At 46.4% G+C, this 24,721-nt stretch overlaps 1 protein-coding gene across 2 annotated transcripts in view; it reads right to left on the bottom strand.

Moving 5' to 3' along the window:
* The window catches only part of ADD2 (adducin 2), a 103,960-nt gene that overhangs the window by 8,735 nt on the left and 70,504 nt on the right, over positions 1–24,721 (bottom strand). For both annotated transcript variants that reach the window (XM_028116370.2, XM_028116369.1), the window contains 10 exons: positions 22,143–22,294; positions 21,641–21,721; positions 18,755–18,904; positions 17,250–17,393; positions 15,038–15,136; positions 10,495–10,671; positions 5,361–5,618; positions 4,134–4,253; positions 3,132–3,221; positions 1,039–1,186 (listed from right to left, as the gene is read on the bottom strand). In XM_028116370.2, coding sequence (XP_027972171.1) covers positions 1,039–1,186; positions 3,132–3,221; positions 4,134–4,253; positions 5,361–5,618; positions 10,495–10,671; positions 15,038–15,136; positions 17,250–17,393; positions 18,755–18,904; positions 21,641–21,721; positions 22,143–22,294 — 1,419 coding nt within the window. The remainder of the gene's footprint in view (positions 1–1,038; positions 1,187–3,131; positions 3,222–4,133; positions 4,254–5,360; positions 5,619–10,494; positions 10,672–15,037; positions 15,137–17,249; positions 17,394–18,754; positions 18,905–21,640; positions 21,722–22,142; positions 22,295–24,721) is intronic.

Below are 24,721 nucleotides of genomic sequence, written 5' to 3'. Positions count from 1 at the left end.
CTAATTTATTGTTTATCTAATTTTCATGTTCAGCCCAAATACCTCTAGGGATATAAAGCACCACATTTTCTATCTACTTTTTCAACTGTCCCATTAGAACTCCAAGCAAGCTAGCAAGGGTTTTTCTAGGGCCTGCTTGTGCCCAGGAAGATGGCTGACTCTGGGTGGGGGGAAGGGGGATCGTGGACGACAACCCTGCCCTGAGGGAATGAAAGCCTAGCCTGGTGGACAAAACCAGGAGCTGAATTCTTCAGTGTCTCAGACCCCAAGTGCTTTTGAAACAAAGAGAAGGGCCAGCTCAAAGTGGGGAGGGGGGGTGGAGAGGGACAGAGAGGGCTTTTTTAGCTGAAGGGGGCTTGAGATGGAAGTTCTCGGATCAGCCTAGCCTAGAAGGGAAACCGTGCCAGGAAGGGACAAAGGCATGAATGAGAGCATACAAGCTATCATGAATATGCATATTTGGGAGTCAACATGGAGAGATGGGCTTGACTGAAGATTTCGAAATAAAAAAGGAATAAGGAAAAGACCAGAGGTAGCTGGTGGGAGTTTTCATTGCCAGGCTAAAAGGTTTATACTGGACCTGATAGATTAATAGTAATTATCACTATTATAATTCTCTTATCATAGCTAATGTTTATCTGACCTAAGCCACACTTACAGGCCCTGTTCTAAGTGCTCTACAAGGATTAACTCCTTTAAACCCAGGTGAGAGGCTCAGACAAGGTCATGGCAGCATGGCATCACCGTTAGGCACTGAGCCATGAGGACCATTACATAAGTAACAGCATTATGCTGGTAAGAATGTGACTTGGTTGATGGGGCAGGAAGGGCAAACTGAGAATATGACAGAGGAGAGAGAGAAGTGAAGGCTGACCATGAAGGTGAGGCAAGGCTAGACACAGCCCTGAGGGCCCTGCCAGGCGGGGGCGGGGGGGGTGTCCCAGGGCCACTGGCAGGAGTGAGTCTTGCTGGTTGCTCTGCTGCCCCTCTGGGTGCCCCCAGCTCTCCCTTCACTCTGGGCGACCCGGCGTTATTTACCGTCAAGTTCTAGTTTCTTCCTCTCCACCTCCTTCTTGTATTCCTCCAGCTCCTGGTCAGTGAGTTGGCTGAAGGGGTTGGGCATGGTCTCCTCTGAGTCGTCTTTGGTATCTGCATCGCCCTTGGACATCAGCTGGCTCTCTGTAGACTGAAAGTTAACCACAGAGTGTGTGTTGCTCTCTGAATGCCGCAGCTGGGGCCCAGGCCCGAGTTTCCTTTCAGACTCATGTGGCTGCCAGTGGTCTTGCTAGGGACAGCGTGGCATGCAGCTCCTTGGAAACAGCTCAGGGCCTTGGGGTAGGGGTTGTTCATTCCTTCCCATGGCTACCTCACCCCCAGACCTGGGTTCTTTGCAACTGCCTGGATGAATGCAGGGAGTCCACCCTCTGCCCCAGAAATAAAATCGAAGGATGCTCCCAAGCAGAAGGAAGACACACGTTTATTGCAATCCCTCCTGTGGATGCTTGCAAGCCACCACTAGGCAAATACAGTCGACAGCCCAAAGTCAGTTAGCCAAAAGCCAGCAAGCAAAGCATTGGCTCAAGCCCGCTTCATGCCAGCCATTCCCCACCATGCCCTCCTCCCACCCTCAACAGTTTGCACAAGCCACAGCACACAGCAGGAAGTCAAATGCAAAACACACAATGGCTTCAGCGTTCTTAGTCCAAACTGTTAGTCCTGTTTTGCACAAAGTCATAAATTACAAGGGGCCAAGGTCCTGAATCTCGGATCTTCAACCTGCCTGTACTGCAGGTCCCTGGGGGACATTGGCAAAAATCCCTGGGAGACTTTGTGGAGCCCTTGGCTCTGGGGAGCTCACCAGCTGGACCTTATGTGAGCTTCAGAAATCCTTTGACCCCTCTAGCCCATGACAGGGTCTAAAATTCAGACCCCATAGCCCTTTCTCCTAATGTCGCATCCTCATCTTGACCTTTGAGAATGCACTGCTCTGAAGCTGAGGAGGAGCCAAAGAGCATGAAACTCAGCGGAGGTGAGCCCAGAGCAGTTGGCCCACACCACACACTCTAGGCTGCCTTTCCTGGCCCCCCAGGCCCTCTGATGATGGGCCCATGGGCATCTTCCAAAAGAGAAGCAGCATTGGCCTATCTTAAGGAATCGCAGCATTCAAAAGAGAATCCAAGACCAGGATCCCAAGAAGAGGGACTCCAAGGAGAACACTTGGTATAAATGGCAGAGTTTTTAACATTTTTGCTCACTGTACTGAACTTTCGCCACCCCCACCCCAGTAGCAGGGGGTATTTCTATTCTTGGCCCTGTGGCACTTTTGGCGTTCCTCATCCTGGCTACTGGCGGGTGGGTGACAATGGTGGTACAATGACATAACCTTCATATTTCCCTGCATGGGCACCCACCTTGTGGGCTGCAGCCTGATCTAAATGATCTCAGTTCACTCTGCAGAGAGGAACAGTTCCTGTATCTCTCCCCTTCTTACCGCTAAGGAATATGCCATGCCCATTGCTATTTGCCACGAGTAGCAGTGATTTTCAACACAAGCCAGAATTCTGATTTTCACCCCTTTTGCTAAGCACTAGACAAACACTGTCCTATCTCAGGCATGGAAACAACTTTATACTTTGTAATCTATGTGGGTTTGTGTGGGCAACTAACGGCCCCAAATGGAGCACCAGTCCTTATATACATGCCTCCCCTCTGCGAGCCCATGAGCATCTTCCCAGAGCTACGGCCTGATGATGCCATATCCACACACAGAGGCCATAAACGCTCAGAGCAGGCAGGCCTGGAGCAGCTGGGAGCTGCCTGCTGCACTCCTGTGATGCCCACTTTGCAGGATAGCAATAGAGGGCAGAGTGGAGTTCCATGGGTGAAGCATGGAAGTCAGCATCACTCCTGGGGCAGGCTGGGCTGCTGCACCCCCGCCCGGTACCCACAGGGGGCAATTACACACTGTCCCTGGTCCTCACAGCATCCGTCCTGCAGCAAGAGCACCAGTGCCCAAGATCATAGGGGACGGTGGGCACGAGGACTCAGGGGTCCTCCTGCCTAGCCCCAGGCACTGAAGACCCAGAAGGCAAACACGTTTCCCCTCCAGACAGGGGCAGCTTCTGCTGTACCGGGCTTCGACTCTTCTCAGCGATGACACTCGCCAGGAGCTGGGACTGAGGCCCTGCCGACTTCACGTCTTGTCGGTTTTGTTCTCGAATCTGTGTGGCAAGGGAAGGGGAGAGTGAGCTAGCTGTTGAGCGTCAGGGTGTGGAGTTTTGGAGGGGGCACTTGGAGGGCATCCTGGTGTCTCGTGTGCTCTTGACTAGGGTCTACAAAGGTCCTCCAGTGAGGCGGGGGCCTGTCTCCCCTATTTCTAACATAGTGTGTCCTCTAAGAGACAGTCTCCATGTGTGCTTCAGAGTGAATGAGCAGTTTATGTAAAATACCGGATTCTCATGAACTCTGAGGAGGTAACTGTAAGAGGTGAAGAGTGAAACAACGCATAGTAGATCCTGGAGGGAGGGCCTCACGTTTTACTGAAGCCCCTGAGAAACTTCTTGACTACCACAGATTTCTGGAGCCACCCCACAACCACTGAATCGGAGTCTCTCCTTGGGGAGGAACAAGGGATTTGACCTGGGCATCTGCATTTTAAATCAGCACTGCAGAAGGTCCTTGAACCATACATTAAATCACTGTTCTGTGAGTACATTTGACCTTTTGGAGGTGGTCTACTACAACCTAAGTTTTTAAAGTAACGTGAGAAATGTGAGTGAACTGTAAAGCAAAGGTTGAGAGAGAAATATAAAGGATTTCGAAATTTTGAAAATGAGCTGGAAGGAAAAAAGCATAAAATTCATAAAAACTCAATTTATGGGCAGGTTTCTTAGACATATCTAATGTCATAAGCAAGAACTTCTTTACGTACGAGGGTTATTTAGGACCACATAAGTATAGAGTTAGCACAGTGCTAGAGAATGGCCCGTATATGGTAGTTTCTTTCCCCTAAGAGGAATCAGGGGTTTTGATAAGACAGGTACATCCTGGGAACTCAGCTTATATTTGTGGGACCTGAGACTGCTTCCCGCTTGAGGGAGAAGAGATGGCAAGAGAAGCAGCTCCCACCTTACCTTATTCCGAATGTCCAGCACTTCTTGGGGATCAGTATAGAGAGGCACAAATTGGTTTGGGTTTTCAATCCGTATTGGCATGCCACTGCTGGATTTCTCCACCTCATCAGCCTTCATCCACTGAACAAACACAAGGCCAGGTGGGTAAGGTAAAGGAATAAAGTCACCATGTCCTCCCCTATGGCCCATCCCTGAGATCTGGGCCAAGCGGTCCATGTGCAAGGTCAGCAAGCCTATAGAGAGATGTTCTCTCTTCTTGGGCCTCCTTGAGGTCGGTCTCCCAGAACAGAGACGGGGAACAAATGACCTGCTTGCCAAAGAAGGCCCCCAGGTCAATAGCCATAAAGAGCGCTGGAGAGTAGGGCTCAGAACCTTGACAACCAATTTGACAAACAGGCAGCCACTTGACCTTTAGCATCAGATGACTTACTGATTTTCAATTTTATTTATTTATTTAGAGGGAGAGAGAAAGAGAGAGCAGGGGGAGGGGGAGAGAGATACTCTCAAGCCAACTCCACACCGAGCATGCATAGCCCAACATGGAGCTCAATCTCACAACCCTGAGATCATGACCTGAGCCGAAATCAAGAGTCTGATGTTTAACCAACTGAGCCACCCAGGTGCCCTGACTTATTGATTTTAAATTGCAGGGCTTCATCTTTTTTGTTTGTTTGTTTGTTTAATGAAGAGCTATTCTACTTGCCTTCAGCTACTTTAATGTTAATGAAAAATCAAATTAAGAGTCGTGTGTGTATGCGTACTGCTGTGTGTGTGAGAGAGAGAGAGAGAGAGAGAGAACGAGAAGAGGTGTGGAGAAGGAGAAGACAACTTAATAGAAACTCATATCCCACCCATCTCCTGGGTTTGCATCATACGGACAATCCAAATGTTGGATGCCCATGAACTTCCCAGAAGCCTCCTGTATATGGGGGAGCAAGAAGCAAAAACCAATTGTTCCTGGATTTTGTGCTGCTGGGAGTGAGGTCCAGCCACCCTCTGGAGAAATCTCTTCTTTGGGCCCCAAACCTCAGTGTAGAGGTGCAAGAAACAGGTGATCAGAGGTTCTGCGGGCATGAGCAGCTGCCCCTAGATGCCCAATAGGAAGCTCTAAAGGGAAACTATAATAACCCAGTCCATGGGATATTTGTTCTGTTCCCCTTTTAAATTAAGCTGCTTAACCCACAGATACAGCCATGCATCCTCCCTCCACCCTGATCTCCTCCTTACTGTGGTCTTGGGCCGGGGGCTGCCCATGCTCCTCTGAACTTCATCAGCCACATTGACCCGCAGGTAGGTGTTGGGCGTGTTGAGCCAACGGGTCTTCTCCTTCTGCTGCTTCTGGGCATGCTGCCGCAGGGCGGGCACCGGGGCGCCATCCTCCTCAAACACGAAGGCTGTGACGGTGGCTGGGATTTCCACCTCACTTTTGTGTTTGGTTTTCTCTTGAACAAAGGGGTAGCGGTACGTGTAGCCTGTTCTGTAACCCTAAAAAGGACAGAAACAGAACCACTTACTGTGGGAAACATGGCCTCCACGCACATATCTCACATACCCTTTGCCCCCTTCTTTGTGAAGGACTCAGTTTAACCCAAACTCTCCATAACACAACGCTGCTCCTTTGATGTGTTTCAGAATTGTTCCCTTCTCCTGGTCCCCCAACGCCCTCTTTCCTTCACCCCAACAAGCCCTCTGATCAGAGCTGAGAAAATCCCTAGAACCTTGTGGACCAGACAGGTCTCCTTACCCTAACAGTGTTCCAGTTTTCCATCTGCTCCAGGGGTTCTCAGCCCTGGCTGCATGCTGGGATCCCTTGGGGGCTTTAAAAATGCTGGTACTTGCACCCACCTCAGAGCTGATTTCATTGGACAATGTCTGCGCTGCAGGATTTTTAAAAGCTTGCCAGCTGATTCTAATAGTCAACCCTCATTTTCTTGACTCCAAGGCTTCTAAGCCATTTCTTTCTCAGAACCCTGAAATCTGACTCAGGAACATCCCTGTCTCCTAAGCAAGACCATGTCCCACAGAGGTAGAAACGACTCCTGCTTGGTGAGAACATTCAGTCATCCTGAGAGCTCCCCATGGGATTCTTTTTTGGCTTGGCCTATCTTCTTATTTTTTTTAAATTAAAGAGGCATTAAAATATTTTCCTGATTATAAAGAAAATACAGACCTATCTAGAAAAATCAGGCAATATGGAAAAACATAAGAAAGAAGTGGGTTTTATTAAAAATTCTCATCCCCAGAGATAACCACTAAAAATCTTTCTGGTCAGGGCGCCTGGGTGGCTCAGTTGGTTAAGCGACTGCCTTCGGCTCAGGTCATGATCCTGGAGTCCCGGGATCGAGTCCCACATTGGGCTCCCTGCTCAGCAGGGAGTCTGCTTCTCCCTCTGCCCCTCTTCCCTCTCATGCTCTCTATCTCTCATTCTCTCTCTCTCAAATAAATAAAAAAAATCTTTAAAAAAAAATCTTTCTGGTCATCTCCGTAAGCATATATATATATGTGCATATAAGTATATACATAATATATAACTACAGAATATATGTTAATTATATATGTGTTCTAAATTACATATATAAAACAGTACATAAATGGGACCATACTGCATAAGCAACTTTACAAGCTGCTTTTCTAGTTTATTGATGTGATTTAGAGATTTTTTTCACATTATTGAACCTATAAACACACAGAAACCTTTATTTTTTTATGATTTAGTAAAAAGTAATTGATAGCACTGACACTTTGTCATTTTTAAAATATTATAAACAACCGTGAAATAAGTATATTTATACAGTTCTCTTTAGGCAATTAAAGATTCTCTCCTAAAATAAAAATTACTGGGTCAAGGGGTATACATTAAAAGTTTTCATGTATTTATTATCTTCCCAAAATGTTGAGCCAATTTATACTTCTACCAATTGTACTGGAGTTCTCAGTTCTCACCTCCCTCCCATCTGCTGAATATTGCTGAGGTTTAAAAAAAAAAAAAACAAAACTTTGGCAATCAGAAGGGTTAAAAGTAAAATCCTCCAACTTTTTAAATTCTTTTTTTTTATTACTAGTAAAACTAGATATTTTTATTGGCCGCTTGAATCTCTCCCTTTGTAAACTGCTTGTGTTCTTGGTTTGTTTTTCTATTGAGATGTTTACTGTTTTCACATTGATTCATAATACCGCTTTCTACATTAAGGATATTACTTTTTTGAATGTCACAGATGTTGCAATATTTTCCTCCATAGTTTGCCTTTCAGCTTTATGATGGGAGAGATAGTTTATAAAAATATACACTTTCAATTTTAATATAATCATATCTGTCAATATTTGTTAGACTTTCCCACCATACTTGACAAGTTCTTTCCCAACACAAGAGCATCAAAAATATAAATCTGTTTTTTAATATCTATATGAATTTACTTTTTATGTTCAAATTTTTGATAAATCAGGAATTCATTTTGTTGTTGTTTTTTTAAGATTTATTTATTTGAGATAGAGAGTGAGAGAGCACAAGCAGGGGGAAGGGAGGAGGGAGAGGGAGAACGAGGCTCCCTGCTGAGCACGGAGCCCGATGCGGGGCTCGATCCCAGGCCCCTGAGATCATGACCTGAGCTGAAGGCAGACGCTTAGCTGACTGAGCCACCCAGGAGCCCTGTGGAATTCATCTTGTTGAAAGGAATGATCCACCTTATTTATTTCCCAAAGGGCTAGCACTCAATCTTTCTCCCACTGTTTTATAAGATGCCTAGCTGCCCTGTGTTAAGTTCTCATACATTTAGGGTCTATTTCTGGATTCTCTAAGCTGTCCTACTGATTCACCTGTTCATTCTGCACTGGTGCTCCTCTGTTTAGTTGCTGAAGATTTTTCATGCTTTACCATGTGATGGGAGAAGAATCCCTAATTACTCTTCTTTTTATAGGATTTTCCTAGCCATTCTGAATTTCACTTGGAAAAACATTTTTGCTAAGTCCTTCTGTGCTCCCCTATTATTGAAGGAATTACCCTGAATTTATTAATTTGGAAAAGCAACCTCTTAACCCTATGGGATTTTCTAACCAAGAGGAAATTGTGGCTCTTTATTAAGTTCAGGTTTTCTCTGACGTCTATTGGTAAACAATTATGGTTTTCTTTAAATCAGTTCTGCTTAATGTTTTATGTTCTTTCTGCATTTGCAAATAGGGCTATTTTCTCCCATTACTATATTTTCAAATATATTATTATATGTTAAGATGCAAAAAAAGCTACTAATTTTTAAATATATTTTCATAACTGACTACTTTAAAATGCACTCATTGTTTCTAATATTTTTTCTTAGTTGGCTCTTTGGGATTTTATAGGCATATAACCATACTGTCTATACAGAATAGTAATTTTGTTTCCTTTTCAATATTTATTTTTATGCCTTACCACTTTAGATTGAGTTCCAGTATTATTCCAGAACAATATTAAAAGTGCTGACAGAAAGAATCATTGTTTTGTTTCAAAATTTAATGGAAATACTTCCAGTGTTACTAGTATATTGGCTCTTGTTTTAAGAAAAAAATTACTTTAATCATGTTAAATAAGTGTCCTCCTGTCTTAACAGCTATTATTTTTATAAACTGATACTATATTTTTATCAAATGACTTTGGTATTTATTAAAATGACCAAAAGGTTTTTAATCCTTTGACTCACTAATATCATGAAATATATTTAAAAGATTTATAATAGGGGTGCCTGGGTGGCTCAGTTGTTAAGCATCTGCCTTTGGCTCGGGTCATGATCCCAGGGTCCTGGGATCGAGCCCCGCATTGGGTTCCCTGCTCACTGGGGAGACTGTTTCTCCCTCTCCCTCTGTCTGCCACTTCCCCTGCTTGTGCTAATAAATAAAATCTTTAAAAAAAAGATTTATAATATTAAACCATCCTTGAATACTAGGAGTGAGGTTTTGCTTTGTTATTATGTATTATTATTCTAATGTTATGCTGGATACTACCTGCCAGTTTTCATGCAGCATTTTTTCATCAACTCAAAGCAAGATTGGTCTGAATGTGTTATAACTGTTACAGTTTCATGTTCCACTTTCACTCTCTGAAACAGTTTAAATGGCAGAAGAATTGTCTGTTTCTTGGGGTGCCTGGGTGGCTCAGTCAGTTAAGCATCTGCCTTCAGCTCAGGTCATGATCCCAGGGTCCTGGGATATTGGGGTCCTGGGATCAAGCCCCACATCAGGCTCCTTGCTCAGCGGGGAGTCTGCTTCTCCCTCTCCCTCTGCCTGCCTCTCACCCTGCTTGTGCCCTCTCTCTCTCTCAAATAAATAAACAAAATTAAAAAAAAAAGAATTGTGTGTTTCTTAAAGATTTGAAAGAATTCCTGTATGAAACTGTCTGGCTCTGGTGCTTTATTTAGGCATGGATTACTCGGCATGTGAATGTTAACAGGAACTGTATTTTCAAGGTGGATTGTGTTTTTCATCATTATAAAGTGACCCTCACCGTCAGCCTGGTAATAAGGTTAAGGATGGTTTGGAGGGACTGGAGGCAAGGAGTAAAAGATTAATTATTGCAGTGACCTGGACACAATGGGTGCCTGGGTGGCTCAGTTGGTTGGGCGACTGCCTTCGGCTCAGGTCATGTTCCTGGAGTTCCGGGATCGAGTCCCGCATCGGGCTCCCTGCTCGGTGGGGAGTCTGCTTCTCCCTCTGACCCTCCTCCCTCTCATGCTCTCTGTCTCTCATTCTTTCTCGCAAATAAATAAAAATCTTTAAAAAAAAAATTTTTAAAAAAAAGAGGGTCCAAGGTAGTAGCAGTCAGGAGGGGAACATGAATCAGATATAGAAACCGTCCAAGGATAGGTTTCATCTTTCACTTCTCCGAGCAATCGAAGAAGTTATGTCCTCTTCCTGCAACTAGCTCATCATGCATGCTTTGCTCTTGTTCTCCAACTGTCTCCTATTTATATGTCCTATCATCAACTAGATTGTTAGATTTTGTATCCTTTAAAGCCCACCCCTAGACACATACCAGTTAACTCCTTACATGATTGATTCATTCAATCATTACAACAGGATATTGTTAGAATGCTGCTCACCAGAATAAGGAAATTAGAGTATTACATGGTTTCTACATTAAAGTCATGAGATACCAAGGCAGAACTAACTATAAAAGAGTGAACTGAACCACAATATAAGATGGCATCGACAGCCTTTAGAACTGGGTGGTAAAGGCCATCATTTAAGAAAACTCAACTACGATTAGAATGACCATAAATTCTGAGTCAGTTGCCAATCAATGAGGCTTTAACAGCTTCATGATGCTTCAATTCTCATGTCCACCTACTGCATCCCCCCTGACTGGTTACAGGGGACTGAGTCTCAACCAACTCACCAAGTTGTCCAGCATCCTCATGAGGGCCTCAAACTCGTGCTCCCCCAGCCGGCTCTTCTGCATAGGCCCAAAGGTGCTCCCTGCCCACTGCACGGAGCCCACTTCATGGGGTCGGTGCTTCTCCTGCTCCAGGAGGATGAGGTTCTCCGCTCCCCCAGCACCGGACAGGGCAGAGACCTGCAGGAAAGAGCAGAAAGACCTCAGTGTGCGTGCATGTATGTGTGTGTGTACACATGTCTAGAAATGTGAGCTGTATTTGGCTTTTTACCCCCCAGAAGAAAAGCTACTCCAGTTACTGGGCACGTACCCACTTCCAGGGAAAGAGGTCTTAGCAGTTTCTTTCTTAATGCTAGTTCTTAGAGACTACAGAAGAGGAGGAAGCAGCAAGTGTTAAACCTCAAGAATAAAGCAATACAGAGGACTGAAAAGTTACCTGGGATACAAACCAACCTCAATTTGTGACTATTTCTGGGGAAGGTGGGGGTTAAGGTCAGGAAGGGCTCCAAAGGGGACTTCAGTTCTTGTCTATAATATTTTATTTCTTCAAGAGGAAAAGATCTGAAGTAAAAAGGCTTTTACTTTTTAAATCTGAGTGGTGGGTAGTGGGTGTATATTATTCTTCTGCATCTTTCTGTGTGTTTGAGATATCTCCCCCTGCCTTTTTTTCTTTTTTAAGCGAAAAATCACTTGAAAGAAATAGGCTGGATCCTCGGCCAATAAAACAGGAGAGTAGCCTGATGGTCTGAATGAACAGGTCTAAAGGGAGAACCCATCTTCTACAGTGGTATTAGTCAGTTGAGGAAACACAGAAGAAGGAGACACCTGAAGGGCTGGTAATACACAGCCGGGCCCCGTGGAGGGAGACGTGGCTTCCCCAGTGCACTTGGAGTATTTGCCCCACTGTCCAGGCTCCATGGCAAGGGGACAGAACAAGTGGCTACAGGCAATGGGCTTTGAGTATTAGGGTAAGAGGTGTGTATATACAGCAAGCGATTTTAGAATGATCCTAGAAGACATTTATTAATCTAACCAATCTCATTTTCTAATTCCATATCCATCTAATAGTACCTTCTGTCTACTCCCTGAATCCCGCACTCAGATATAATTGGTTATGATTTGGCTTCCAGGGTGAGGCCAGCAACATTGAGAGAGGGTGGTTTCCCAGTCGTTTCAGTGGGAAGCCAGGTGTTCTGTGCTGCAATCTGATTAATATTTGATATCTCCTGTAAGCCTACTTATTACAGGAGAATGATCCGATTACATAAACTTCCAGTGTTCCAGTTTTTACTGAAAAGGTAAGGATGCAATTTAGCTTGCTGTCCAACATGAGTCTGTGAACCTGTGAGGACCCAGCACACACCCTGGAGTGTGTTGGATTCACCAGTGTAACAAATGGCTCCGATGGGACTTCGTGGAAGTCAGCCAGGCCACCTTTGCAAGGGTGAAGAGGAGGAAGCAAGAACACTCATTTTCCATACCCTCTTCATCCAAGGCATGCATCCAGTTGGAGGCTCCATTTTTATCTGGCAAAGATAAAGACTTTAACTTTCCACCAAAGCTAAGGGTCCTTGTCCAATATCCCTGGAGATAGTCAGCTCTACTATACTGTTGTCCAAATGTTAGAAGGGTTACAGTGAGTTGGTGTAGATTACACAGAATGCAAATCCACCTTTTTGCTATGCTCATTCACCAGTTCCGGTTCTGGCCTCTGTTGCCGTATTTTCTAAGGCTGAAGTCCCTCACACGCACACAGGCTGAGCACGTGGGCATGCACTCTCAAAGGCAGTGAATCCCAGCCGGTAGGTCAATTACCTGGTTCATCCCAGACGCCCATCTGGCCAAGGCAGGGCTCCAGCCCTTGGGACCTTGGAACCCTGACTTGGAGTGCTCTCAGCTGATCTTTCCAACCGACCCTCATTTCCCCCGGAGGCAGTGAAACGTAGTGTTTAAGGACATGGATGCGGACACAGGCTGCCTGGTTTGAATCCTGGCTCTGCCACTTATTCGCTGTGTAATTTGGGGCAGCTATTTACCCTCTCTGTGCCTATTTTCTCATCTGTAAAATGAAAAAAATAGTAGTATCTACCTCGTGAGCATTATTGAAGGTAATATTTGTAAAGCATCTAGAATAGCACCTGGGGCATAGAGTGCCACATCAATGTTTATGATCAAAAAATTCCGAGGTTTTACTATGAAAGAAACAATGTGCCTAGTCATTCATGGAGGAAAGAACTGCCCACATCCTTACAAGAACTGTGCCTCCTCCCACCTCCCCCTTCCCCCATTAGTTTCCATGGCGATGGGTAGCAGATGGAGAAGAATTGCCTGAGCTTCTTCCCATCTGCCTGTAAGCAGAGCAGGGAGCTGCCTCTCTCAGCTGGGGATGACCCAGTTTCCTAGAACCCCAAACCGATAGAGAGCACTGAGAACACTGTCCCCAGGAGAATGGACTAGGCTTTTAGCCTCGAACCACTAAAATGACCACAGCCACGTTCATTTGTTTGCCAAGGTCACTGAGGGAGAAAAGTAGGCCCATGATGAAAACAGAACCTCAGTGCTGGCTGTTCAAGCAGAAATGAGCTGCCCAGGGCCTACCATCACAACAGCATCTGTAGACTGCTGGCCCATGGGGTCGCCCATGCCCTAAACCACCCACACCTCTGGTCTAATCTGGCCTGTTCTGCTTCCACACCCTCCAGCTTCCTTTCTCTCTAGAAGCCTCCCTGCTCCACGAGCTAAAAAAAAAAAAAAAAAAAAAAAGCCACTGGAGCTTTTCTGGAGGTTATTTGCTTCTATCGCCTGATGCACTTTAACAAGGTCACATGGCAGTCCTGACTGAAAAGAAAGTGACAGCAGACAGGGCCGGAAGAAGCCGCTGGGGCTGTCAGGGCCAGTGGCTGGCAGCTCTGTGCTTTCATCTCCCCAGCTGCTAGGCAGCCGTCCTGCCTTTGGTTAAACTGTACAGAGGCCATTTTTCAGTGTGGAGCCTGGGACAGGCCTTCACCAACGTGGTGGGGGACACATGGGCATCTCTCTCCATTCATTTCTAGGCCATGCTGTCTTTGCAAAGTGGTAAGAACTATTTTCTCATGGAAACCTCTTCTTCAGAAGGAAGATGGGGAACTCGTTAGAGCACAGTTATGGGGAAAGAAAGTGGGCGTATCAGAGGCTCTGCCAGGTTCTAACATCAGTTGGGGTCAGAGCTCAGGGCCAGCGTCCCTGGGGTTGCATCAGGAAGGAACTGCCTTGATCCCGGGTCTACCTTCGGGGTCAGAGCTCAGGGCCAGCATCCCTGGTTGGGGCTGCATCAGGAAGGAAGTGCCTTGATCCCGGGTCTACCTTCTCCACCTTCTGTTATGACCACCACCGTCTGGGGGGGTGGGGCAGTCTCATACCACTTCTAACACCTCTTCATCATTGTCTTAACAACTGTCCTCTCAACATATTCATTTAAAAACCCTTGAGAAAGGTGCCGCTTGCAGAACCTCCACTAGCTATGCCTCTGGGATTATCCCATTCTTTCCCCTGTCCCCCAATGCCCAAGACAAAGGCAGGCATTCCACCTGGGGCGCTGCTCTGCCCAGACCAGCCAGAAGAGGGCAGACAGGACACCAAAGAACCTTGCAAAGAGCTGACTCATCCTGGAGCAGTTAGCCTTCCCTTCTGTCAACTGAGTCCTAAAAATACCATCAGCAACACCTCTCCTTATCTGAAAGGACCCATCCTCACAAGGACCCCATAGGCCCCCCTTGTCCAGCTGAGGAAAGCAAGTCCCTGACCCAAAGACACATATCCCAGAGCTGGGAAGGATGGAGTCCATTCAGTTTGCAAGGCCCCCTTACTCACCCCTGACAGCTTGCCACACTGAAAGGAGCATGTGTTTTGCTTATGTAACACCACCTTGTTATCTGGCAAAACTATAGGATTTGTGTTTTCCTATTGCTTTTCCACCAATTCCTTTAGGGGTCCCATGATCACTGACAATCCCCACCTACCCTCCACGCCATCCCCTACTAGTTAGGAGAATCTCACAATGGACTCCCTGGACATTACATTGGGGATTCCCTGGTGTTCAGACTTGCCATGTCTAACTTCACCCCTTTCTGGGCTGGATGGACCATGTTCATGGTCTTTGCAAACTACACCCTCCAGACAAAAAGAGAAAAGACCCACCTACGATGTGGTGTCTATTTGGCATTAGCTAGATGTAACAGTTATACCCCAGGTAATACGTGAGCATGGTAAGAACTTTTACATCCCCTTTTACGGTTTCTCCCACTTTCCATTTGATGGGCCTTGGCAGCTCCCTGTCCTGGGCACTGACCCCCAAGAGGTAGATACCGGTTGTTAGGCAACAATGATAAATATTTTAAAGCTACAAAACTGATTCTAAGTGCGAAACTTTAGAAGGATAAGGTGGTGCCACGGCAGAGAAATAGGGCAAGGCTTTTAGATGGCTGGCTCCCAGGAGTCCTTAAATCACGGCCAGTGGGGCCTCCGTCAGAGCCACGCCAGGGCCCACTCCCCAGAGGAACTTGCTCACCTGTATCTCACACGCAGCCTGCAGGTGGAAGACCTTATAAAACGCCTCCTCCACGGTGTCACCTAGAGCAACCACTCCATGATTTCTTAGCACCAGGATCTGCATAGGAGCAAATGGCCAATTAAAACTTCAAGCCTTTTAAACTTTAGTGAGAAGGAGAGATTTTTCATTTACTCCAGATCAGTTTCCATATCCAATCCCAAAGCATGCCCCCAACTCCTTGTTCATTCTCCCTGTGCAAACACCCCAATGCTACCCCGCATGTGATTTTAACCCTAAGCATCCTCCCTAAAAAATAGAAGATGCTTTTTAAAACGGAGACCAGAGAGCTTGGTGGATTTCTTTGGGCAATACCTGGATTTTTAGGTCTTGGAGGGGTTTGAAGTCTGAAAAACTGGTGTCTGTGTTAAAGTGAATGAAATTACTTTGTGTCCAATAGGAGGGTCTAACCTCAAAAGCAATCTCTTGCTCCTGTGACTTAGTTGACCTGGAAATCAAAACCCAAGGGGGTGGCTCTCTGAGGGGTGGCTCTGCAGAAACAGGTGCATCATGTTACCTCTCTGGACTCAAGTCTCTTCTCCATGAACTCAGTGAGGCCCTGGTAGCTCTAAGACCCTCCACTTCTGTGAAGGAGGCCATAGTGACCTTCTACTCTTAACTCTCTGGTTTTGCAGAAGAGGAAACAGAAGCCTAAAGAAAGTGAAAGCCTCCCAGCTAATCAGGGGCAGAATTGGAACTAGAACCCAGGTGTTCTCACCATTGGTGCAACATTTGTCACTCAGCCAGGGGCAGACAGACAAAAGGAGGGGGTGGGGGAAAGAAACAGAAATGAACTTATACAAAGCCTGATTCCCTAGAGTTCAGATGCAGAAACTGTTTCTTGGTTGGTTTTATCCTCATGAACCAGACGACGCCCACCTAACAGCAGGGACACAGATCCATGTGTTGGATGTGTCCTTGCAGAAGTGGGCTGAGGCCTAGTGGTCTAATCATCACATCCTCTCTTGCTGAAAACAGCTGGAGGTTTTTCTTCTCAAGTGCCAGAGAAATAGAAAGAGATGATGACTCTGGCCTAAAAGATTTTGTAGATAGCAAATCTCTGAAATTCTTGTATTATTTCGTAGATGTGAACATCTCCTCCCTCTCCGCGCACCGCTAATGAGGCTTTAAAGAATGTTGGGAGAGAGTGGCAGGGATTTCTCCTCTGTGTCAGGAATGGGAAGGCAGAGACTCTCCAACTGGAAATGATTCAGGCAGTGAGTGCCTTTCAAGGACGGGAACAAGCATCCATCAATGTAGGCTCAGCTCCAGAACTTCCCGTACTAAGCTGGCGACCCCTAATGATGTACTGTTAAAAAATAAGTCTTTAGATTTAAGCCAAACAATAGTGAGATTCTGTTCTTCTCTATCAAGTTAGCAAAAGAAAAAAAAAGTGGTAATACTCAAGTTTGGGGAGAGCGCAGGGAAGCAGCATTCTCATATACTAGACTATGGGGGAGGAAAGGGCAATGCGCCTGAATGAAGTAAGAGTTCTAAAATGTGTGTCCCTGGGAATTTATCCTAAGGAAATGATCTCAAGTATATACAGAGATTTAGCTAAAAGGATTTTCATCATGTGTTGTTTATATCAAGGAAAAATTCAGGGCGGGGGGGGACTTCCGGTGTCCCAATTTGTTAAGGTAAATGGTGGCACAGCCATTTACACAATGAGGTATAATCTAATAATTTAAAATAGTGACTTAGAGGGGCACCTGGGTGGCTTAGTTGTTAAGCGTCTGCCTTCGGCTCAGGTCATGATCCCAGGGTCCTGGGATCGAGCCCTGCATCGGGGCTCCCTGCTTGGCGGGAAGCCTGCTTCTCCCTCTCCCACTGGCTGCCACCCTGCCTGTTTGTGCTCTCTATTAAATAAATAAAAACATTTAAAAAAATAAAATAGTGATTTAGAAAATATTTAATAACATACAAAGGTGTTTATTGGATATTACTAAGGGAAAAAAGGAGGATATATTTTATGATCCACGTTTTCTAAATATATGTGAATATATTTGTGGAGCATGCACCAAAACCTCAGGATAGTGGGATAAAGAGAATTACATTTCACTTTTTTGTTTATGTGCAACTTCTAAACATTGTCCACTGAACACATGTCACTCATGATGTAGGCTTTGGACAATCCCACCCCAGAGTGTCTTCCCGAAACAGCTGAGCAAACCTTGCAGGTAGGTCCAAGGCACTTCTGCAGGCTGATTCGATCCGCTTCCTGCTCCATCCCACCATTGAAGTCATAATAGGCCATGTCCCCCACCAGCAGGGCATTGTGGGAGACAGGCAGGAGGCCACACTTCATGGCTGACACCTTTAGTGAGACAGTGGAATGGTTAGCACCTGCAGCTCCCCCACCCCAGTCTTTGCCCTTTCCTCAGAGTGGCACAGCCAGGCTCTACTCTGGGGACTAGTGCAGGAGAAAGCAAGCCCCCAAGAAAGGCACTGCCCTTTGACTCTGCTACACCAGGCTGGGCTCTGGCTTGCTGGCTGCTTCCTCTGACGTCTTTCCATCATCATTTTGACAGTAGCCATGTCAATATACCTCTCTCTAAAATTGCTACAAAGAATGCCTTTGAGAAAGCTCGTGCTCCTGCCCACCCCCTTGCTCTTCTCTCATCCTAGGATTCTGGGAAAAGATAAGGGATAGCAGAGTTGGCACTAGGCTGGAGTGAAGCAGGGTCCAGGGTCCTCTGGGGTGAGCTGGTGGAAATCCTCAGCCTTGAGGTCAGGGCAGAAAACAGGGAGGCCCACTGAGAGGCCCCCTTTCACTAGTGATAGGGCAATAAGAGTGCCAGAGAACAGGGTTAAAATCCATGCCTCAAATCCTGCCTTTTATTAAAAGCAAGGAACAGGGAGAGGTTTAGGAGAGCCTCCTGCCTTTGTTCCCTCATTCTGTCCCATATTCTGGAAAATCTGAGTGCTCATAACTGGTGTGCTTCACAGAAAAAACCCAGGCCAATGACAAGTCCGCTCTGCTCCTGTAGGTGTTAAGGTCTGGAAGTCAGTAAGATGGGTTGAAGGTTGAGGGGACACCCAAACCTGCTTGGTTGTGGTCTTTCCAAGTGACACTGGAGTGCCTAAGGTACACATGGAGAAATTACCAGAGCCTCTTAGGGGACAACCTGATCCTTGAGGGTATTCCTTCTACTCTCGCTGAGTTTTCCTTGTTCCTGTCCCCAGCTCACAGCCCACCCTGGGTTATGAAAAGTGGACAAGTCCAGGTTCCCACCATCTTATCTTTTATCACGATCTCTTCTCACCAGAGCCTGGGCTGGGGGTGGGGGTTGGGGCAGGCACCAGCCTTCAGTCCGAGAGGACTGATCTGAGTGGAAACTCAAGAGGTGCCGTCACTTGGGTAAATGGTGCTTATGTGTGTGTGTAGCAGGGTGGGGGACGCAGCAGAGCAAACACTTCATATCTTTGCCTCATGTCCCCAAACCAAGACTTCTGTGCTTGGAAAAATGGAGAGGATTAGGGTTACCCCATGGGGTGTTCCCTCTCCTCACCTTGGCTTGAGTTCAGGAAATTTTTCCAGAACTGTTTTAAATAACGAGATTGCCACTAGCTTGGGGGGCTTATGTCTTTCGTCAGGGAGCACCTCAGAGAAGGGGGTAGCACGGGTTTGCTGCCAGCCTCAGGGACGGAAATGCTGCCCTTAGAGCGGACACTCACGGCTGCTGTGGCCGGCGTGTGCAGGTGGATGATGCAGCGCACATCAGGTCTGGCAGCGTAGATCGCCGAGTGTAGACAGAAGCCTGTGGTATCCACTGGGAAGCAGCTGCTGCCCTTCTCCACCACCTCTCCCAGGATGTTCACCTTGATCTGAGCCGGGGAAGAGAAACTTATGGCCACAAGGCAGGTGGGGGCCCTCAGGACCCTCCTTGCAGGTGGGCCACACCCACCGCCTCCAGGCATTCCCGCACCCCAGGAGCGAGGACTGTGCTTAGTGTTGGGAGAAGAGACCTGGTTCCTGCTTTTGGTGAGGACACAGGCTAACAGGAGACATGACTGATTATAATTCAGCAGGGAAAATGCTAGAGCAGATTTTCTCAAACTTGACTGGGCATAAGAATCCTCTGGAGATCCTGTCAAAATACAGATTCTCTGCAAACTGGTGCAACCACTCGAGAACAGTATGGAGATTCCTCAGAAAGTTAAAACTAGAGCTACCCTATGATCCAGCAATTGCACTGCTAGGCATTTACCCAAAGGATACAAAAATACAGCTTTGAAGGGGCACAACAGCCAAACTATGGAGAGAGCTCAAATGTCCATTGACTGATGAATGGATAAAGATGGGAGGGGGGTGTGTGTGTGTGTGTGTACACACAACTGCTGGTGGCTCTGGCTGGTCCCACATACAGTAAGGCTGTGGTATTCACACACACACACACACACACACACACACACACACACACACACACACACACCCCGGAATACTACTCAGCCATCAAAAAGAATGAAATCTTGCCATTTGCAATGACATGGATAGAGCTAGAGTGTATTAAGCTAAATGAAATAAGTGAGTCAGAGAAAGACAAATACCATATGATCTCACTCATATGTGGAATTTAAGAAAGAAAACAGATGAACATATGGGAAGAGGGAGGAAAAAAAGAGAGAGGGATTCTTAACAATAGAGAATAAACTGCAGGTTGATGGAAGTAGGTGGGTGGGGGAGGGGTATATGGGTGATGGGTATTAGAAAGGCACTTGTGATGAGCACTGGGTGTTGTATGTAAGTGATGAATCACTGAATTCTACTCCTAAAACCAATACTGCACTGTATGAAAAATGTAGATTCTGATTCAGTAGGCCCAGAATGGGACCCAAGAGTCTGCATTTCTGACAAGTTCCCAAGAGATACCCATTCTGCTGGTCCACAGACCACACCTTGTGTAGAGAAGCTAGAAGAGAGTCAGTCACAGAATTCTCTAGAAGCAGATGGGAGGAGTCTTTGATCCCAGTAAAACAGGGGGATCAGAGAAGCCTTCCCAGAGGAAGTAATATCTAACCTGAGCCTTTTTCTTGTTTTTTTTTCTCTTTGTTTTGAATTTTTAAGCAAAATACACAAAGGTAAAGATAATAGTAAAATAAACACCCATTTACCAATCACCCAAAAGCTAGATCTTAAAGGACAGGTAGAAACTAGTTACTGGTCTTATAATCCGCTTTTGATGCCAAGGAGCTAGTAGGTGTCATGGTTAACAATCACACAATGTGTGTGTGTGCGTGTGCGTGTGCATGTGCGTGTGTGTGTGTGTGTGTGTGCGTGCGTGCGTGCGCGCTCTCTCTACATGTCCAGCAGAGTAAAGCCAAAGCACCATAACCATGCTTTTGGTGCCATTTTTTCATCTGGTCCCTATCCCCTCCCCAGCCTCACTTTCAGACACTGAATACGTGAGCCAGACGTCACCCCTCACTGTCCTCCCAAATGCATCAGGATGTGGCATGTGCCCGGCTTTGTCTGAACTGTCCTCCCCCTGCTGAGGACAGAGTTCTCTCTGCCCAGTCTCTCCCTACTGGCCTGGTCTAAATCTGATTATCTTGTGGGCTCCTGGGGACTAAGGTCCTTCACCATCAGGTTAACCCACATGCTCTTCCCTTGCCCCTCCTGCTAGGCCCAAGCACCTTTTCTGGGCTCCCCAAGTTTCCTGCTGTATGGCAGCCTTCTTCACTCTGAGTTGAATCATTGCTTGTCTTGCCTGCTCCCCAACTCGCCACAAATGCCTTAAAGGCAGAGCTTGTGCCTCCTTGTGTCTTTGACCCTAATCTGACTTGGCCATGACCTCCTTAGGTGGCCCTGTGCAAGTCACTTACCTCCCTGGGCACCAGCATCCTCTCCTGCCTATAAAGTGGCCTTGGCAGCCCTCAAGGTCTACCCTGCCCAGATACTCTGTGACTTTGTCAGCTGGCTCTTTTAACTGCATACGTGGAATCAACATGTGAGTGTGTGTCAAGCCTGGCAGAGGCCCTGAGTTGGTACCCTCTGCCCTCAGGAGTACAGCACAGCAGCCCACACATCTAGGAACCACAGGGCCTCTTCTGCTTGTAAGACAGTCCTTTCTACTTCTTTCCTCCTCCTACCCAGGAATCTTTCCTATCAAGACCAATTTCTGGACGTTTCTTCCTACTACACCTAAAAGGAGCAAGAGAACCAAAAGGGGTTCCAGAAAGCTATTGCTAATGGTACCAGCACTAAGCCAGTCTTGCACTGCTTTGAGACAAAGCACTGGCTGTTATTCTAATATATTCCCCAATCTAGGAAGGCCTCCCCATTCCCAGACTTCGGGGTCCAATCCAAGGCACAGAGAACCTCAGGCCCATCTCCTCCCCCTCCTACCTCCTACTGCACTTGCTGCCTGCACCTCATATTTGGTCTCATGGTTGGGTTGTACTATGGGTATTCTGCTTTGGGGCCATGTGTCTTCTCTGCCCCACTAGACTGCAAGCTCCACGAGGGACAGGATGGCAGTGGCTAATCTGAAGATGACCTGTCACTGTAGGCTGCTGTCGTTTCAATAAGCAATGGGCAATGAGATGCCCGACTATACTTACCAGGCTGGATGCAGTGACTTCACTGCAAGAAACTCCCTTAGGGCTAATCAGGAAGTGATCCTGCTCCTTGCTGACTCTCAGCTGGAGGGAAGACACATGTTCTCAGTGGCAAGGAGACAGAAGGGTTATTTCCAAGAACACGCTGCTTGAATCCCCACTTCCCCTGAATCCACTGCACCTAAAACTCACACCCAAAAAACCCTTATCTCCCCCACAGCACACGAAAGATGAAGAGGACCTGGACTTTATTGGAACTGGGGCAATGGACCTACAAGAGGAATCTCTCAATGATCAAGGGTAGCCCTAGAAATAGGATCCAGGAGTTCTTAGCTCCTTATGCAGGGAACTGGCCACAGGGAAGGTTGTCTATTTCAGGTGACCACAGTAGTTAGAAATGTTGGAAGGGCTCAGTGCATGGCCATGCCGACAGGCAGGAGCTCTCTCTTGGGATTTTGTCAGGGCCACATGCAGTACCCACCCCACTCCAAGATGCTCTGCTCACCGTGACATAGGTGTCGCTCAGCTGGGCCCAGCCATAGAGGTCTAGGAGACGGTACACGCTGCTGATCTTGCACCGCATGAGCCGCTCCCCCTTGGCCAGGTTCAAGGGGTCAGCTGTGTGGAGGTCATTGATGGGCGTCATCATGGAGAAGTCTGCAGGGAAACAGGGTGGGGACAGGGCAGCTCTCAGGGTCGGGGCTGCTGTCTGTCCCCCTTCCTTCCTCGCCCTAGTCCTCTCTAAATTCTGACACTACAACTGCACAAGAGACTTCCACAGGCAGGGAATTAAATATTCTTTGGCCCTCATCCAGGGGGAGAAAATCCATAGAATGGATAGTTGTGCCCAAGAAAGTCTTCTGCTTATTCAGATAAAAATGGCATTGCTTTTGGTCAAAAATCATGGCAAGATTCAAACCACAAAATGAAGGGTTTTTGGGATGTCAAGCTCAAAATAAATCCTTAAGATGGACATTGAATAAAAGCAAGAATAAGTTTCTGAGTGGAAATATAGGTATATTTCATCAGTTAGTTTTGGAAGAAGATACTAATCACTAGACCTGCTATTGTTTATTGTTTTAAACTATACCATGTAATATAACTTTTCCTCTGCTTTGGAAACAGAGCAAATCAGGAAGTCAAGTCAGCCAGGAAGTAAATTCCTCAACTTCTTCTGACAAGTCATAAACTTCCAGAAGTCAGTGTGGTTAGCTGAAGGGCTTCAGGCTTCAGTCAGGCCATATCTGCTCCCCTCTGGATGTGCAGTCCCTTGGTTAGTTATGATTCTTTCAGGGAATTTGGGGAGATATGGAAGGGATCTGGAAATGGGCCTAGAGGGCTTGATGGTCTTATCTTCAGGGCACGTAAGGGGTCTAGGAAGTGGTGTCCAGTCTATCCCATTAAAAATGGTGACCGCTCCCTGTGTGCCTCCAGAAGGCATAAGAGGGCATCTGAGCCCCAGCACTTCCAATTAGTCAGTGTCTAGAAACCAATAAAAGAATCAATAGGAAAGCGTTCTGGCTTAAAATGATGTCTGGCTGGGAGCCTCCTGATGCTGCCTCTCCCAGCATCCCACTAAAAACTTTAATGGATTAAACGCCTTTTAGAAGCTTCCACCATCTCAATAAACTCGCTATTACACACTGTGATATCTGTCCTGCATCAGGTTTGCCATTAGCTGAAATGATGAGATGGTCTACAAAGGTGAAGGTGGACCTACAAAGATGCTGTTGGGCCTACATAAAGCAAGCAGAGCAAACCTCGAAACACCCATGTCAGGAATATAAACCCAAAAAGCTTGTGCCCACCAGAGGAGGGATACCTCCAGGGCATGTGCCCAGGAACTGTAGTTGACAGAGAAAGAAGTGGTCCAAAGGCTCAGTAGAACTGGCAGAAAGAACGACGACGAAATTCCAAAGTCCGCAATTTCTCATTGGAATTGACCATTCTGGTATCCCCTCCTCCTCTCTGTTCATTCCCCAGACAAGTAATTACCTCTTTACTTCATCCCTAGCAGCAAGAAGGAAGGCATATCAAGAGCATAAGCCCGACAGACAAAGCTGGGCAGGGGGAGATAATGGGAGAGGGTCTTCAGACCGAGATTTCTTTAATTCCTTCTCTTACAAATAACTAGGGAATCCCAGGGATGGCAAGGAGGCCAGAATAGGTCTAAAAACATGCCATCCCATCTTCTGTGTCCTGTATCAGTGTCCCCCTCCCCCACTCTGTAGAGCTTTGCTGAAAGGATTACCCCACCCGCAGACCCAGAGTGGGAGAAGAGATCAGAAGGCTCCACGAGCACCCCAGAGCCTCTGCTCTCAGGGTTTTAAAAGAAAGAATGCTTATAAGTTAAGGTGACTGAACGCCAAGTTTATGACTCAGATCTAACCAAGCCATTTACTCAAGGGACCTAAGAAAACACAGAAAAAGATGAAAACTCCCCAACCGCCCCCAGGAAAGCTAAGACTGAAGGACACATGATTGCAAAAAAAAGAAACCAAAATAAAAATACAAAACAACCACAAAATTCTAAGGCAAATGGAGCTGGACAAAGAACAACCTGTCTGCTCTTGAACTCATGACTCTTGGAACTTCCCCCCTCCACATTCCCTGACTCAGATACCCTGGACATGCCCGAATCAGATTTTCAGACATCCAACTGTCTTCCTGACAGATGCTGGTTGGTGAGGCAGTGGGAATGCTGGTCAGCTCTATTTCTCTTTCAAAAGAAAAAGTATAAGAACGGAGACATGAAAACGATGAGAAAGAATAGGATAGCTAATGGAGACAAAGACCAGAGAGCTGGCATATAAATAATCAGCACTCACATAACAGAAAACATTTCTGAACTGAAAAACAGACCTGTGTAAATAAATTATAAGGATTTACTACATTCCACAGGAAAAAGTCCATAAAGAGAAAAAGCCTACAGTTATATGCTTCCTGGCACATTTCTGAAATACAAGGATAAGGGGGAAAATGCACAAACATCTACCAAAAAAAAATGTTGGTTACCTACAAAGGAATGAAAAAACCCCGGCTGTTTCAGATTTCTCTGCTATAGCAAGAGATGCCAGGAGACAA

The sequence above is a fragment of the Eumetopias jubatus genome, unplaced genomic scaffold, assembly GCF_037043125.1.
Source record: "Eumetopias jubatus isolate StellerSeaLion01/CBP00866 unplaced genomic scaffold, mEumJub1_p1.0 scaffold_9, whole genome shotgun sequence".
Taxonomy (NCBI): Eukaryota; Metazoa; Chordata; class Mammalia; order Carnivora; family Otariidae; genus Eumetopias; species Eumetopias jubatus.
This window is presented reverse-complemented; position numbering and strand designations above follow the sequence as displayed.